This window comes from Melospiza georgiana, chromosome 1 (genome assembly GCF_028018845.1).
Source record: "Melospiza georgiana isolate bMelGeo1 chromosome 1, bMelGeo1.pri, whole genome shotgun sequence".
Lineage (NCBI taxonomy): Eukaryota > Metazoa > Chordata > Aves > Passeriformes > Passerellidae > Melospiza > Melospiza georgiana.
Window position 1 is genome coordinate 40919958 of NC_080430.1, and position 18724 is coordinate 40938681.

General features: G+C 39.0%; 1 protein-coding gene across 1 annotated transcript in view; it reads left to right on the forward strand.

Annotated features, from left to right (window-relative positions):
• Window positions 1-18724, forward strand: part of RBMS3 (RNA binding motif single stranded interacting protein 3) — a 703588-nt gene that overhangs the window by 206247 nt on the left and 478617 nt on the right. Inside the window, exon 3 of the mRNA XM_058028549.1 lies at window positions 7253-7426. Within this exon, the coding sequence (XP_057884532.1) occupies window positions 7253-7426 (174 nt within the window). The remainder of the gene's footprint in view (window positions 1-7252; window positions 7427-18724) is intronic.

The window sequence follows — 18724 nt, forward strand, 5'->3', positions numbered from 1 at the left end:
GTCTCTTATGCATGCAAAATTCCTTTTCTTATTCTGGAGAAATTAGTTTGAAGTAGAGGAGCATTTCTTGAGACTCTTGGCTTTGCACCGACTGTCCCTGCTGAGAACTGGTGGTGGTAGTGCTTTTGGAGATGGATGTGTGTGCAGAAGTTGACTGAAACCCAGTAATCTCTTGCTTAGAGAATCATCAGGTAACAGCAACTTTTTTGGTGCGTCCCACACAGGTTGCCAAGAGGTTTTAAGGCTTTAATCTGGATTACCACTGGCCTATCTCCTATTACTAATTCTTTGCCCCTGGTGCAGATGCTAAGATGGCAGAAAACCAGCCTCTTCATGGCCTCTTCCTCAAGCTGTGAAGGCCTTCATTTTTTCAGCTCCTCTGCTCACTCTCTTGTAACTACAAGAGCAATGTTTCATATTTTGCCCAGGAAAAAAATGCTCTTGGGATTCAAGCAACAGTTAAAAGTACAACATGAATTACAGTGTTGTCACTGGAAATGACAGCAATTCTAACCAGAAAGTGTGAAAGCCATATATATTTTGTTTTCAAGGCATAATAACTCTGGGGGAAAATAATGAATGGCAAAATCTTTTTCTGGGCTACATTCCTTGAGTTATTTGAGACCTATCCTAAAAAGTCTCCCAAGTTAGCATTTGTACAGGGCCCCAGCTGAAAGTATTCCAGCTGTGCAGACCTGGGTCCCTTTCACCTGGCTGGCAGGGATTCTGCCTGCCAAGCAAGGCAATCCCAAGGAGAGCATTCCTCTCTCACTTCCTGGGAGGGGGCAGATGGGCTGCACGTCCTGGCTTTTGACATGACATGGGGCAAGTGCTCAGTGCTTTTGGACCCACTGGATGAGCTGCAATCTTACATGTATGCCGAGGTATGAAATACAGCCTCATCATTTCTCTGTGGTTTCAGTGGAATGCTATTTCTCTCAGTTGATCCTGTTTTTCCAGGTAGAGCATATTGAGTTTCAATCCCATGTCTGGAAAAACAATTTTTCTCTCAAATTTGGTCATGTCTACAAAGTTTTGTTTTTAAAGGTTATGAGAAAAACTTGATAAACTTGCAATCTTCAATGGCCAAATATTAAAAACTCATTTCTTACTGAAACAGATGGAATCTGGTCCTAGACAGTAAAAGATTTGCAAGCTATGGTGAATGATTATGTTGGGAAAAGTAGCAGCACAAAATTCCTCTTTTTGCCATTAACAAAAACCCCAAAACCAATCTGCAATACCTTCCACGTTTAGTTTTCATAACAACCCCAAAAGAAAAAAAACCTTTGCTCTTCAGTTTCCCAAACCTTTAAGGTCTCTCAGGGGGATTTTGTGATGAACTAACTTCAGATTTGGTTTGCCAGTTTCATATTTTCTCTGAGCATAAGAAAACCCCTCAACATTTTAGCCCATGCAATAATGTTTCAAGGAAGCTATTTTCATTTCTTTCTTTTACAGGTTATAGGAAACCTTTGATTTCTAGTATGGGAACAGTAGTATTTTGTAAAGCATCCAAACTTTTAAGAGCACAGGACTGTGCTTTGCATCATGGCCGGATCCATCCACAGGCATATAGAGTTTCTGGAAGCAGTACCTCCAGAATGGCAGTTTCTCTCCTTGGCTTTTCCAATCTTCTTAAATCATTTTAGCATGCAAAATAGGGGATATCAAATCCCTTGAAGGGATATGGGAAGAGGGTGGATACCCTTTCAATCACAATTCCTTTCAGGAAAAAAAACCAAAAAAACTCAGAAGATGCAGCTGAAGGCAGAACCATTCCATAATGAAAATCCAGGGGACTGAAAACAGCTCAAATTGTGTGGGCTAAGAAAATGACATCATAGCTCTGTAAAGTTGCTTTTAAAAATGAGGAAATGGGAGGCTGAATTCAGATGTTTACACCTCTTTAATCCCATTTGTTTGTTGGTTTTGCTTTTTTTAAAGTCAATGTTAGTCAAGAGGTAGCGTGGAGGAGAACATTTGAGCCTCTCCCTTCTTTTGGACTGCCAAAGCCAATAATAATCATGGCATCTTGTCATGTTTGGCAGAAAGGTGTCTGATAGATGTAGTAAATCTTGCATTTGACGTGGTGTAGAAATTCAGAAGTTAGCACATAGTTTTCCTGTTACTTTACTGCATGATGACCCTGAAATGCAAAAGAGTGGAGGCCAAGGGTGTGATGACACAAAAACTAAGGCTGTGTCAGAAATATCAGATTTGTTTAATGTCCTAGTCAAAGGACATTATTTATCTTGACCCATGAGCTTCATTCACATTTGAATAGGAAGGAGAGGCTGCTAGTTCTGACATCAACTATAAACTTCTTTAAAACTTGGAAACGTTGCACCAGTCAAAAATATTACCACCATTTAAAATGTGCACAGTGCTTTGATGATAAAAAGTGTTCCATAAATACTATATTCTATTTTTTCCACTGTTGGACTTCACACATCAGCTATTACAAGAACTAAGAACCGAAAGCAGTTAAGCTCAAGAAGTACTAATAATACTAATAACACTTTCCACTTCACTCATGCTTATGTCCAAAACTATTCCAATCTTTTACAAACACAAGGAAAAGGTTACTCTAAAAGTTTTAAAGTAAGATTATCCATACTTATAAACCAGAGAAATTAAGGCACAGGAAAAAGAAAAAAGGTTACACTTTAAATTATGCTTAGACATTTAAATTTTACTGCTCTCAATTTTACATTGCATTAGGCGTTTGGGGTATAAAGGGACTGGACTGGCTTGCTCAAGGAAAAGAAAATTCTCCTCTTGCTTTATAATGTTTCTTGTTTCTGGCCAGACATAACAAGGAGGGCAAAAGTTTTTGTGGGTTTTTTTGGGTTGGTTTTGGGTTTGGTGGTGGGTTTTGTTTGTTTTGATCTGATAATTTTCTGCAGAGGTTTTCTGAAAGAAGCTGACTGGGTTGTCCCGAAAGTGGCAGAAGTGGTCTACCATTGGCAACCTAAGAGCTATAAATAAGACATTAGGATTATGGGGAGAGGTGATTCCTTTTCTTGATGGAATCAGTAGTTAAGGGGAAAGAGATACACTTCTAAATCCTGAGTAAAAGCTCATGTGCAACAAGACCTGCCAGTTTGTGGTGAGTTTACCTTTGCTGGCCACCATATGCTCATCCACAGGGTCTTTTACTCCCCCTCCTCAACACAAACAGGGTGGAAAATAAGGTGGAAAAGCTCATGGGTCAAGATGAAGACAGGGTGATCATTTAGCAATTACCTTCACAGGTAAAACCAGACTCCACATGGGAAAAATAACTTAACTACCAGTTAAAATAAGTTGGCATAGTGAGAAAGAAGGGGAAATTATTACAATACTCACGCCTTCTTCCCTCTGCCTTTTTCCCAGGCTCACTTTCACTCTTCTGTTCCTGAGTCTGCTTCCCTGCTGGCACAGGGAGGTTGGGTGTTCTCCCTCTCCAGCTCCTCATGCTCATCCTCTGCTCCAGTGTAGGCCACAGTTCCTTCAGGACATCTCCACCTCCTCCAGCTTGGCTTTCTTCACAGATCCTGTCCCACCCTTGCTCCAGGTGGGCTCTCCAGGGGCTAAGGGGAGCCTCCTCACCCGCCTCCTGCTCTCCCCCAGTGCTCACAGGCAATTTCTCACTTTTCCCCCTCACTCCCAGGCAGCCTTTTGCTCTTTCCAAGGTCCATTTTCCCAGAGGCAGCGCCGCCTTGGCTGCAGGGCCCGGCTGGGCCCTGAAGCATGTGGGTGGCTGGGAGCCAGCTGGGAATGGCAGAATATGGCTGAGTATGGCAGGGTACGGCCCCAGCCTCACCTGGCAGGGGCTCCCTGCACTACCAGCACCTGGGCACCTGCCCCAGGCACCATTGTCCCCTTCCAGCTCTCCCAGTTGGTCCAGTGTCTTTCCCAGAGCTGCCTCTTCACTCTGCTGAGAAGGCTGCAGAGGTATGCAGCATTTTGTTTAAAGCTGAGAAAATCAAACCATCAACTTTTGGAGTCCCTGGACTCATATCCCTGCTCCCTGACCACCTGAGGGGACCAGGCCGTTCTGGGACTTTGTGGCTGGTGGTGCAGAGATCCCTATTTTCTGGCAGACAAGCTGTATTTCTTCAATATTTCAAAGCCAATTATCCTGTGTCTCCACTGACTTTGACTTTGTTTTGCTATGTGTTTTGGGTTTTTTCTGGAGGGGATCCAGCAGCAAGAGAGCAGCTTTTATGGCTTCAGACTTGGTGGTCCCTGACCAGAGCTATTCACAGCAGAAGGGTCTCCTCTCAGGGACCTTTCACCCATGGCTCCTGGCCACCCTGAGGGGTCTGTGGGGTCTCATTTTGTGCCTCTGCATCCTGAGAGATCTTCATGGGAAGGACACCCTCTGCATCCTTGGTGCTCTGAAAGCCTCACTGTTCCTAATGCACCCCATGTGGAGGAATAGAAACAGGGCAGAGTGGCTCAGCTCTGTGCCTGGATTTAGCACTGGGGCTGAACTGTGCCTCCTGCATGGGGACAGAACAGGGAGAACATTTTGTGTAGCACACAAACAAAAGCCAGGCAGAAGGCTGTCCAGCAGCCCAGGGAGTCTGTGTGAAAAACAGGCTCATTTTTGGACCTGTTCTCTCAGAAGTGAACAGGGATAGTGCACATCTGTGTAGTGCCAGGGGCAGATCTCTCCTTACTGTAGTGGAGTTGGCTGCTGTTGTGAAAATAATCAGTTAACAAATATCACAGCTGACAATGCACTTTTACATCCCATCAGCCACAGATACCTTCCACTGGTCCATACAATGAAAACCCCTCAGAAAAAATAGGAAGGAGCAAAGTTATTATTGGGATAAAATAGCTCAGTGTTCACAGAATATTCAATGAGGGATCAACTTCTCAAGAGGAGTTAATAAGCAGCCACACTTAAATATCTGATGTTTATGAAGGGGAGAAATGTACACGGTACATGTAAATGTACATTAGTCAAATGTTCATTATGGCTAAAAACCTACTTGATCTGGTCGAAACAAAATCTAGCCTTCATCTCTTATGTAGAAGCAAGTGTACCAGAGCCCAGAAAGAAAGACTTGTTTTGAGGAGTGATCTGAAAGATAAGTAATATGTCAAATGAAAGAAAATGCAATTTCTGCTCTTTGGGGAAAGAGGGTAAAAGGGGGAAGAAATAAAAAGAAAAACCTCACATTAAAACTCCTCAGTTGTTTTTTTTTTTAGTTTTGGTTTTTTTTTTTTTTTTTCCTAGCTGTAGCTATAGCCTCTTTCCTTTGATTTGTCATGATTTAAATTCATACAAAAAGATTTATTTCAAATAAGCCCCTTTAACTGTAGGGGCAGATATTTTTTTCTCCTAAAGCCTTTTGTAAGAACAAAGTAACCACTTGTCACACACGGTGACTAATGAGAGTTTAGTGTGGGTTTTAGTGTTCATTCATACGCTTTGTGTTCAGCTAGTCGTAAGTTAAATCTTTAGAAATCACACCGCAGGAATCCTTCTCTTAGGAGTGGGGGCGGGAGGCGAATCTGTCGAGATATTGAGAGCTGGTGAGCGGAAACTGCTCTTTTCAGGCTTCCTAATCGGCGGCACAGGAAATAAACACATGCAGGAAGTCGTTTGGCCTTTTCTTGAACTTAAAGTTTATGCAGCAATTGATAACTGAGGCAAACTTTGTGTACTTAAACTTTTGAAAATTAAATTAAATGAAGAGGGCATGTTCAGCGCATGCCAGCATGGACTGTAGTTTCTGCAAGCAGCTGGTCTAAATACAGTACTAAAAGTTGGAAAGACTACAGAGTATATATTTTTGCAGCTAGAATGTGTCCTTGAAACCTTTTTGTATGTCTTCTCTCTGTCCTCTTTTGCTTCAATTTCTCTAATTCTCTCCCAATGAAACTGAGCTGAAGCATTGAAATCAAATTGAAAGTCATGTTTATGAAGCTGTTTTCCATGCTTCTACACCAGACTCTGCTCTTTCATCCTTTCCCTGACCTTCTCATTTATCTTGTAAGCACTTCAGGGTAAGAATGGTCTTGGATCATGTGAAACACCTTGTTTGATGGTGGTCCATATTGATATTTGGTTAATGCTACACGTATGATGTATAAAAGTTGTCTTTGAAAGGAGGGTAAAAATAAATGAAGTGTCATTCTTGGGTATAGCTTTTGAAATTGATAGCATCAATTTGCTCACAGGGACGTTTATAAGCATTTCTAAGAAATATTATTTGTGTTCATATTTCTCGAGCTTTCACCGTATAAACAAGGTCATTGTAAATTTAATGCTCTAAAAAGAATAGGTTTAGTTTTATAATAACCACAATTAGCTGGGGTAAATTTGCATGGGAAATTTAGAACACCTTTGCCAATAAAAAGAAAGCAAGCAAAACCCAAATCAAGAGCAGAATATGGAAAAAAAAGTACATTTGCATGTCTTTGAAGACCAACCTAAATACCTGCTAAAAATGCATCCACTCCTATGCATCTTCTACTCTTTTGAAAATTGATTCTTTTTTGCTGCCCTAATAAACCACCCCTAACAGTGCAGATGTTTATTAAGAATATTTTTCATAAACAAGGATAGAAGCAGAAAGCTGCAATTAAAATAAAATGAGAGAAAGACAGAAAGAATGCAAGTGACTTACATATCTGTAGTCCAGGTTACTTTCAGATTAAATAATTGAATTTTTTAAAAAAATTTCAAGATTTTTGATTTTTTTTCCCTAAGTAATTAGAATGTCATTAAATTTTATAGTGTGCTTAGAAGGTTGCACATTTTATATGTAGTTTTGTGAAGGCTCAACTTTGGCTAGCCCCTAGATGGATTTCAGGTCTTCAAGAAATAGATCTAAACATTGGCCCCAAACTGCCATTTACTGTAAAATGGCCATAACTGATCAGTTGTTCAATAAATGTCAATATAATAAAAATATATGGAAGTTTCTACAATTAATCTTGGGATTGTACCTTCTACACATTTTCAGAACATCCCCTTACTTCTATCACTTATTGATTGTCCATTTGATTTATATCCCAGCCTGAAGTCTAACAGTCATCAATTTTGGGCATTACAGTGACATAGCTCTTTCACTGATATCTTTGATGGAATCCATTTTTTTGCTTTTCCCAGCTCCTTACAGGAAACATTCAACTTAATTCCAGACCATGTGGCATTATATGTATGCACAATGATGATTTATAGCTGCATTATTTGTATTCTACGCTAAAAGCTATTTTTACGTTGCATTTCTTTCTTTTTTGATAGTCCAGCTCCACAGTGAGAACGTACCAAAACAGTAAATCGAGAGTGACCATGAGCCCTGGCTTTAGCTCCCAGTGGAATAGCAGCCAACCTGCTTGGAATACATACACCTTTCCAAGAGCAAGCTTGCACTACCAGTCTCATGCTAGCTACACCTACTGTGCTGGACATCCTGCTGTAAGTAATGAAAACCTTTTCTGCAGTTACCTGAATGAGCTCTGTGATTCCCTAGGAGGTGGAGGCACTCAGGGGCTGATGATTCAGCACCCTTCTCCAGCAGTCTATATGTCCCATGCCAGACAGAACAGCTCACATATACAAACCCAAACTCTAAAAAAAAAATATTAGAATTAGTCTTAGACATAAGCAAATGTGAAAGTTTTATGCCTCAGTAAAAATATATACTTTCTTGTGCATTTAGCATTCTTTCTCCTTGCATGAAATTACTGTTGTTTGTCTGGGTTTTGGTGTCAGAAACATAGTCTGAAAAGCAGTGTTACAGATGGCCTCGTTTCTGTTTCTTGTGAGCCTGTAAGATGAATCAATTATTCTTTCTATTTCAGACATTTTAAATTGTGTGGATTAGTCAGAGAAGAAGAGCATCTCTTCTCATCATTAGATTTGTTTTGACTCACTACTTTATCATTAATGTGATCAGTGGTGAACATGCAATCTTGTTGCTAAGCAAAGACTACTGGTCTTCCATAATTGCGTGAACTGGTGGCCAAAAAGAATGTGGAAGGGTGGCTCAGTGTTTTTGTGTGTTTTAATTTGACAGTCATGAAAGGGTCACAACTATAGGCTAATGGTGAATTTTGTCATATTGGTATTGTTGACTGCTTACAGCAGAGCCCTTTCGTTCATGTAGTTTCTGGTTTTGAAAGACCCCAAGAGAGTTAATGGGGGAAAATCTCATTAGTGTAAGCAATCTTCCTTTCTTCCCCACTCCACACTTTGTTGTTTTAATGTTTGGATTTGAACTTAGCTTTGGACATTTGGTGATAGAATTTCTTAAAAGACATAGCATCTTAACCTCCTGCTGTGTGTACGTAATGAAGTTTTGCCATCCTATAGTGAATTCCAGTGGGGAAATGCAAAAGTGCAGCTTTTGGTACAGAATGGAAATTGTGCTGTGCAGCTTTATTGCAAGATCTTTGTCATTTGATTTAGATTTGCTATCTTACCTGCCAGCAGACTTCTGGCCAGAAGTTTGGGTTAGAAATTGTCTCAAACATTAACATGGTAATTGAAATAAAGTAGAGGAATATATTTGTAAAATCTTACTGTTTTTTTCTGGGATGATGAGTTCTCAGAATAAATTAAACATCTCTATGGACTCTTCTGTTTTCTCACTTCCATTATGGTGTCATGATAAAAACTATTGTGAAGAAATAAAAAGTATTTGACATCACAAGGGCACAGATATTTTCCTTGTTTAGAATGATGGCTCAAAAAGAATCCCATGACAGCTTAATTTATCTTAAACTGTGGGTATTCAAATCATTAACTGCTCCTTAACTTTGATCAGCTAGAATAAACACTATCCCCTCTGTGACTCAAGCTTTGACTCTGCTTAGCAAAAGAGCATATGAGAAGAATGCTGTGCCTTCTGGAAGAGAGCTTAAAATTTGAATTGAAATTTCAGTCTTTTCAAGCTAATTCCACAGTTCCTTTTTTTTTTGTTCAGACTAAAGTTGAGGGTAGCTCCGCTAGAATTGTAGTACAATATTTATACGTTATACACATACAATCTGTACGATATTTGTTTTCATTGAGCATCTTAATATGTAGTCACTGGAAGTGATACACCAGTCTGGAAGTTGATTTATCTGATTTCTGGAAAGCAGAGATTTTAGAATGTTCAGAATTGCATAAACCTTTGTGCAGATTGGTTGATTAGCCCTGCTCTCAGTGTCTCTGGGTTCAAACATTTGCAAAACCTGGCACATTTTTTGGTTCTGGCTCATCTGAGCAGCTATTGCAGGGCTACTCAGCAGAGATTGGACAGATTTCTTAAGCTGGTGGTGAGAAGATGTAGCAGGTTAGCTGCCATTGCAGTGCCTACCACTGTGATCACATGCTTTTTCCATACCTTCCCTACTTCTGTATTCTCTAAGGAAGTCCATAAGCAGGGCCTGGGCAAGGCACTCCAGGAAATTCAGCTGCAGCATCAAATGAATTTCAAGTTTCCAAGAGAAAAAAAAAGCCTTAATATTTGGTTGGATATCTGTTTCATTGTATATTATGAAGTTAGACTTAGTCTGGTTCCCGTTCCTCACGGGGATTGTTTTAATTTCGGCTCAAACCAACCTTTTTATGGTAAATGACAATAATAAAGCTGGATATGGACGAGCTCCTTTATTTGTGAATCTTCCAGTATTACATGCTCAACTGGATACCTGCTTTACTTCAGAGGATTTTATTTGCCCTCATCTGACACAGGTTCAGCTGAACAAGTTGTAGGTTGTAGAGCTGTATGAAGCTGTTTCTGCAAAACCTCCCACATGGAATATGTCTAAAGATCATTGCAGTTCCTTGACACTTTGGAGGCTAACAAACTTACAAGCACTGTGCAAGTTCAAGGCAGACAAATGTCAGGGAGTTGGATCTACCCTTGCAGTACTTAAAGATATTAGTCCCTGAAGACAGTGCCAAGAGAAAAGCTTTGGATTTCTCTACTGTTTGGAGAAAAGCTGAAGGAGACAAAAAAAGATTAATTTTAATTGGGCCAAATGTAACTGAATAAGAAAAAAAATCAATTCTCTAATTCTTTTTTTTTTTTTTTTTTAATCTAAATGAAAGAAAAAATATCTTACCCAGCGCAGTGTTAAGAGACCCTTATGACTCTGGCTGGTCCTGAGTATGTCAGAGCCAAAGGTGGGGTTTTTATTTTGTTTTAACAGAGAGCACCCTTGGCATGTCTCTTCCATAGTGCTGCAACCATTGATTAAAAACAGTTTTTCCACCCTAGGAGAGAAAGGAACAGGAAGTTTGTTTAAACAGGGTTATTTTTCAGCTCTTGAATTATCTAAGGGAAAAACAGACTGCATATCAACCCAGTCAACAGTGCAATGCAGTTTTTGAACAAACAAGAAGGTGCTAATTTCTAGCTATACTGGGAAGCAGGATACCCCGCAGGATCTGTGTATACTAATATAAATGATAATGTGGTAGATGGTCCTTACATAGTAAATTATTTTTGATATTGGGAGCTTGAAATTCTTCTGGCATTCACACTCAGAGGCTTACAGCCAGAAAAATACAGCATGTATTGCTCAGAATAGGAGAAGACACCTAGTCATGTTTTCCTCTTGAACTTTCTTCACACAGGAAGATAAAAAATAGACAAAGTAATTCTGATTATCCCTGCTGGGCAAGAACCTTTGAATAGGAACCTTTGAATGATAGTGTCCTTTGAGCGCTTTCACATCTACACAGGCTTCCTACCCATGCTTTTTCAAAAGTCTTAAAGACTCACTTCATTTCCTTTTCTCCACATTTTGCTGGAAGGATGATAGAATTTCACAGATCTTCAGAAATCTTGTTCACTGAATTAACTCTAACAAATGAACTACTTAGACTGTACTGTTGTTTTAAAGGAATTAATCTGTAAAGTGAGAAAACAAACACAGATCTCATCAGCTTTGGAGTATTCCAGCTGAAATTGTAAGGGAGTCTGTTATGCCTTTCTTGGATATTCATGTAGCAGTCTCAGATACCTGCCATGCTCACCTTTGTAAAAGTCAGTCCTTACTTAAGAAGGAATTTGGCCATGTGATCCCCTCTGATGAAGCAGACAGATCTGCTACAGAGTGTTTTGCCCTGCAGGGTTTGAAACCTTTGTTGTATGCCCATGGGGTGGTGAATTTAGCTGTGTGTATTAATTTCCCCATGTGCATACATCTCTGTAGCATGCACAGTGTCTTTGAAATCCTTATCGAGATACCCAACCCAGCGTGTGTAAGACTTTCCGCTAGAATCCATTCTTCACTCTAACAGGATTTGGTCATGCTCCACTGGATCAGTGACAGCCTTCAAAGCATGATTGGTTAAATCTGTAGAGTTATTATTTGGAGCTCTACACATAATGTTTACAAGCTGTTACATCTGAGATGTCATAGATGGATCAGACAATCAGTTTGCTTAGCAGTCCCCATTGCAACAGTCTGTCCCCAGACTTCTTTCTACGGCTTCTTTAAATGCGTGATTGCTTCTGAAATTATGCTGTTAGTTGAAATGTGAAAAGCAGAATTTAAAAAAAATGTGATGCAGAGTGCTATGAGACACAACTGGCATTCTTCCACTCAATTCTGCAAGCCCTAGTAGGATCTCAAATCTTTAATCTTAGAAACCTTAAGACCCAGTAGAAGGAGCTGTAGCTCCTTTTACATGTTTCTGCTGGCAATCCTGGGATAGAAAAGCAGAAAGGGAGCAAGGCTGTCACTGTGGACAAGTCTAATGGAAGGGCTTACTCACTGTCAGCATGACTATGCAGAGTCCATCGGAAAAATTTCCAGTTCCAGGTAGGTAAGCCTCATTGCTGATGACAGAACTGCCGGACTGCAGCATTGCACAGCTGTAATGCTTTATGTAAACTGACTGTTCTGATCATTACCACACAAATTGGATTAACATCTGTAGTGAGCTCTCGGTGATTGACTGCTTAAGCAACTTATTTTGTATACATTTACAAAATTAGAAAACCTGCCATTTTTATGGGATTAGATAATACAATGTTTAGGAACCACCTGGGGTTGTGAGATAAAATTATCAATTTGTATGTATACATGTATATAATGGCTAAGTAATTAGTTTTAAATGTATATATATATTTAAAAAACCCACAGACCAGGTTTTTGGCTAAAATCTTTGCAGAATGATGTAGGAAGGTTCTCAGTGCAGGGCTGGAGTTGGTTATCAATCTCTAGTTTGCTGATATGATCCTATTCTCTGAAATGTAAACTTAATTAGGGAACACATTTTTGTAAGTGAAATATTCCACTCAAAGTTGGTTCTTTAACAGCAAAATAAGACTGACAGAAGCAATTTACTGGTGCATACCAAATTCACACATCATACCAAATATGATATGACCATACATTATAATGCAAAGATAATGTTTTAAGAAGCACCTTTCTTTAAATTCAGGAAGCGTGCAATACATAGCATGAGTGTCCTATACCAAACAGACCTTTATTTCTCTAGAAATAAAAGTAGAAAAGATCAGCGATGAAGTTTGGTTTGTGTTTTTTTTTAATACTAAGATCTTTCCAGTGAGTAATTCTGTTGCACCTCTCCTTAGAGAAAAAGTGCAAAGAGTGAAATGCTTATGCAGTATAATCCTGTCATCACTAATTTCCGAGATATCTGTTTAAACAAAAGCTGTCACTTTCTGATCTGACTTGAGCCTCCTGCCTGATTCATTTTGTAATGTCACGAACAGTGGATTGTGGATTCGTGGAGTAGAGCTGGTCTGATTAGAGAGGAAGAAACTCCTTTTTACACATGCACATCCTTATAATCAGCAGTGATGGGAAAGGAAATAAATAGTACAGTAGGCATGAATTGGAAGTGTCTCTCTAAGAACCTCTCAATTACACTTGCAGTTCTGAAGTCTTGGCTTTCTCTGTCCTTTGTGTTAACCCTTTCTTACCTTCCTAGGCCTTTCATGTGAGATTGCTCCCTACCATTCTCTAGCCAGTATTTCTTTGGTGCTATTGGCCCTTGTCATTATAATGGCCACAGATGAAAAAAAGTGGAAATGGATTCCAGAAATTATACACTGCTGAAGGACCATTGAGCAAAATACCTGCCAGATGTCACTTTGGTCACAGTCTTACAGTAAATAAAGTGTAAAGAATGTGTTTTGATCTTCTAAAGTTGGTGACAGCCCCAGCTTTCCCCCATTAATAAATCTGGGGAAAGGTCAAGCACTGGCTGGAAAGAAGTAGGAAAGGGCTCTCCAACCAGAATTAAAAGAGTAATGTATCACCAGAAACTATTTTATGTAGTTGTTGACATGTTCCTCATGAAATCCTGCAAGAACAAGTGAGAGTATAAAATGAAGAGGTAGTCATTAAAGTGAGAATCAAAAGGCTGACATCTCCATTGCTAGGTACAGTTGTGCTATAAGAGAGAAGCTGTGCCAGTTAGGAGAAAAGTAATGAAAGATTGTGGAGAAAGGAATATTTTTGATTGACAAGATATTGTAGCTATCAGGTGCAATGAGTAGCTTAGCAATCAGCTGCAAATCCATATGCTAACGGAGACATAAATTATTTATTCTGTTTATCTATTACCTCCATCTACAGGAACAGAGCCTCAAAAACATGAACTTATTAGGCCACTAACGTAAAACACATTTTCACTGTGGCTTGGCTTCTTTGGAGAAGAGAGGGTGGAAATTTCAAACCCCCAAACAAATATGTCTCTTAATTAACTTTTCTCACCATCTGTGCTTACTTATAGCTGAGGCAAGCGGTACCAGTGACTTGTGAGATTGCTTTCAATGCTGCCTCTTTAGGCCAGCTTTTCAAAGCAGCAATCACATGCAGTTAATTCTGATCAGATCAGCTTATCAGCTCAGTTCATTGTGGTGCTTTCATAATAATTCGTGTGTGACAGCCCATTAAAACTTGGCCAGGCCTTAAAAAAAAAAATCACAAAATCCACCAATGGGTTTTACATTCCGCCTTTGAGTTACCCAGCATATTCGTTTTGTGTGTTAAGCTTTGAAATGGAACTTTAGTGAAGGGTTGTAGGGAAAAGTCACCAGCAATATAGAACCCTAGCCAAAGTAGTTAAACTGTATTTTGCCTCAAAGAGTAGTTTTATTCAAAAACGTGTACATGATGCTGTAATAATTGTGTTAAATGCTGCCTGTGCCTCTGCTTGGCTCCTGCAAAGGGACAGTGCTGTGCCTGGTGCCCACCAGATCTGTGGAGTGTGTGAAAGGCCACTGCCCATGGGTGGCTCAGGTTGGCCAAGTGAGTTTTTCTGTTCTGGAGTACTTTTGATGGATGGCAATTACAATTTGAAGTTGAATGCCCTGCTCCAAAAGGGCAGTGCTTCTCAGAGGGGAGGGAGAGCACTGATAACACAAAACCCTTCAACTGACTCGCAACAAATATTTTTCAGAAAGTCTGGGGAAATGGAGAATTTCCACGTAAGTGAGTTCAGAAATGTTTTGTTACAGAATTCTGGTTTTTTTTAATTGTAAGTGGTGTTTTAATGTTATTTTTTCTGGCATCCTCTACTCATTTACACATCACACATATTGTGTTTTGTCATTGTTTCTCCTAATCTTAACAGATTAAGAATTCTGTAGATTGATGTTTGTTCATGCCTTTTATTGATCTGTTTCCTGTGTGTTATTTAACAGAAAAAAAGTTAAATTTTATGCAAAAACTACAGGACAATTTTTTTTTCAACAATTAATGCTAGCAGGATTAGGAAAAAATCCCCTGTAAATAACTAGTGCCTTATTTTGAAGAAGAAAGATTTCTTCATGGGAAATATAATTGAGATCTTCAAAATTACCAAAAGTCCTTACACAGATATATCCACAGCACTTATTTATTGGTAAAATTACTACTGCTGGAAAGTTTCTCATCACCTCCAAATAGTAATAAAGTCAACCACTTTGGAGATGGGAAGTTTTTGTTTTTAAACAGACTCTATGGGAAGCAAGAATTTTCTTGCTGATTCTACATTTTTTTATTCTTGCATACTCAAGAGGAAGAAGACAGAAAGATGGTATTTTTAATAGACTTTAAAAACCCAAACCAGATGCTGCTATTTTTTTTTCTTTCTTTCTTCTTTTCTTTTTTTTTTTTTTAGGAAAAGAAAATTCCCTAAATTTAGACTGTAAAATAGGCTTGTAGGAGGCAGTAAATACAGATCTTAGTAAATGTCTGTAATTTACAGCTACAGATATATATCTACCTATACATATTTCTATATGCATTTCTGTCTGTGTTCATGAATCTGTGTCTATATATATGTGTATACACGCTTCCAGTGTTTGTTTTGGTTTTCTGCTTTAATTTAGCAAATAGGAGATGCATGGTTCTAATTTAGCTTCTCCATCTCATTTTCAGTAAGCCAGACAGGTTGTCTTTAGGATTTGTTAGTTAAGGTGATGGGTTCCTTCAGGCTCCAGAGAAAATCCTGGTATTTGGGCTTGACAGTAGATGCTACAAACTGCCAACCTGTCACATGTTTTGGAGACCCCTGACACTTTTTGAAAGATTGATTATCGCAAAAGGCCAGCAACTGTGTTGCTTTCATTTTAAATAATTAACACGCTCAGGCAACTTCCTTGTATTGCAGCCTCCAAGGGTGAAGAGGTTTGGACTAGTCTGAGCAAATACTGCTTCAAATCATTTTGCTGATGGACTCGTCTCTCTTAATTTTAATTTGGGTTATTGATTTAATATAAACCCACCCAATTCAGTGAAGGCATAAGGGATGAAACTTTCCTTTTGCCCTTAGACCTTGCCTTGAGGATTTATTTACACCAGGGATGCTATTCAGCAGCACTGTTGACAGGGAGTTCTGTTTACAAAGGGAGATGGAAGAAATGCATGTCGGTGGGAAATATTGATTTGTCAAAATTGAAATGTTCTTTTGATGACATTTCAGTTTTTTTACCCTTGATAAATTTCAAATGTTGCTTTACTGTAAACCCAAATGCTGACCAAAGATCATTTGTCCCTTGCTGATTTCTGACATGTGTTCCAGCAGTGATTTAAACCCTCTGTTAGAGCACATGATCTAAAAAAGATCAAAATCCTAGGGTTCTTTGCATGCCTAATTTTTAAAGCAATCTAAATTTTCATCTATGTCACCATTTTCATCTTTGTCACCTTTGTTGAAATGTTTGATCTTGCTTTTATTAGCTGGGTTTCCTCTAAAAGAAACACCTGAGAGACATTGTGATCCGTATTTCAGTCTTGGGCAAGTTTTTCATTAATTTATCTACTTTTGTCCAGTTTTAAGGTTTCTGTGGGAGAACTTAATTTTGAGGAGACTGGAGGTGTTGTGTAGGAGGTATTTCTGCATCACTCTTGAAGGAGGGAGTTGGAGTTTTTGAGAGGAAAAACAGAGATCCACAAAATAACAGGCTTCATTTCTGAAATCCAGGAAACAATTCATCACAGTGCTGTGTTGACTTTTTCCTTAATAAGGACTCTATTGACCTCAGATTTGGATCAAAAATACTGTAAAAGAAAGTCCCTATCACAAGGCATGTAACTAGATGGGACAGAAAATAGGAAGGGAAGCAATGGCACTGAAAGAGATCCTACCCTAAGTTGTTTGAGGGAAAGAATGGCAGTAAGCTTTGGTTTTCATTCATTCCAAGTTGGTACCTTATCTGTCAAACCTGGCTCTTTTCTGTATTTTTTCCAAGTATACAACTAGGCAGTGTTTGCTTTTGTTCTAAACCCTGTAACTATAAGGTGATGGAGGTGTTTTAGTGAAACCCAAAGGTTCTAGCTGAAAGGAGGTATGGTTAGTTATGTCCTCTGCTTTCCACCAGTGTCTCTCTTCTAAGCTGTATCAGGTTCTCATTAAGGATGTCAAATACAGGCGTTTGTGCTTTTGGGAAAAGAGACTTGCTTTCTGCAAGGGTATCTCCCCTCAAGGCATCACTCTTTTGTTTCCTTTTTTCTGCTTTTTTTTTATTTGGGGGCTGTCAATATTTTAATGTAGTTTTCCTTTTAGCTGTAAGATGGACTGCCTGGATTTTTGCTGAAGAGATTGACAACCTTTAGGTTTCACAAGGAGCAGAATATTTTTCCATTTATGTACAAATACCTTTCTTTCTTGTGTATACAGTCAGCTTCAATGCAAGAGGAAAAAGATTGTAAGGGTCTGGAAATATCACAAAGGTCTTTGCAGAGATTCTCTTCAGTATTTTCACCTTTCATGCTTTTTTCTCGTCTTTTTGAGCATTAGCCTTCTGGCATGGTCAGGTGCTAGGAATTTCCTGGCACCAAAGGCAAATACTCTGTTGAGGCTCTGTCCTTCTGCCCTGGTGACCTGTCCCTGGATGCCTGCCAGCATGGCTTGCTCTGCTGAAACCAGAGCTGCGGCAGATCTCTCTGCCAGCTGCTTGCAAGTCAGGGAGAGCAAAACTCAGCCTTTATGTTCAGCATGGTCACCAATTCTTTACAGTTGGACTCTGTCTTAAAGGTCTTTCCCAACCTAAATGATACCATGAACCTGTGACACAGTGTCAAGGTTGTCAGGAAGTTCCAGCATCTTCACTTCTGCTCTGTGCTAGGTTCTCCTCCTGCATCTCTGTGTGGTCTTGGAAAAGCCATGTGGTTTTGTTTGCTCCCCTATCCTACTTTATTTCTTTGTTTGTATCCTGTAAATGAGAACATTTGCCCACAAACACTTAGATGTGTCATTGAGCTTTTTCTTTATTTTTTTTTCTTTTTGTATTGTCAATGATTTATTTCAAAAGTAGGATCTTTTAAACTCCTAGAAAGCACCTCAATTTTTTGCTTTGTTATTAGGGTAGTCTCTTTTTGAAGACTTCATTTTCTTTAGAAGCTGCACTTGTAGAAATCCTCATATTGTATACAGCTGGGTGAAAGGTTGGATTGAGTTGTTTTCCTGCCAAACTATAAAGTGATTTTCTTTTTAAATCTTTCTTTCCATTTGGCTGCTACTTAATGTCTTTTGTCTGCTTAAGGAGGACAGGTGCAATTATTCACCTCTGAGTCCTGGGAAAGAAATAGTAATTCAGCATGGTCTCTTAGAAAGGAATGTAATTCACTGCCCCACATACGGTACATTATGCAAGACAAACAGAACTGTGAAAGCTGTAGCATTGTAAAGGAGAGCATAGGATGAACAATGCCTGATACCAAGTCAAGCTGTTTATCTTAATATTTTGTTTGGGAGTTGGAAAGTAAAAGAATTAATTGTATATTGAAGCTTGATAGAATTGCCTTTTCAGTCTTTTAAAAATCTCTTGGCACTGCTATGTGAAGAAAAGGATATGTTAGCATTTTCCAACTAGTTCATTGGGATGTAGATTTTAAAGCAGTGATTGTGGATCCATTGTTACTTAGATAATTTAATATTTTTTTCTTTCATTGTGATGAAAATGGGGACCAAGATTTCAGGAGTGTAGCTCAGAATCTATTTCTGAAGAGTGAAAGTTCTCACCCTCTCCTAAAAGAGCAAACCTGTCCACCTCTGAGTTAAGATATTCAGGCTACGTAGAGGTTTCAGCCCACAGTGAATATATTCAATATATAATTAATAACTTAATAACTAGAAGAGATCTGCTTACAGAACAAAATTCTGCATTGGGTAAACAGTTTCTAGCTGTGGTCACATAGAACTGCAGAGCAGCCTTGTCCCATTATACTTGTTGCATGACAATTACACAAAAGGAACAGATTTATTTTAAAGCTATTTAATTCAAATTTAAAAAAAAAAATCCCACTCGTGGGC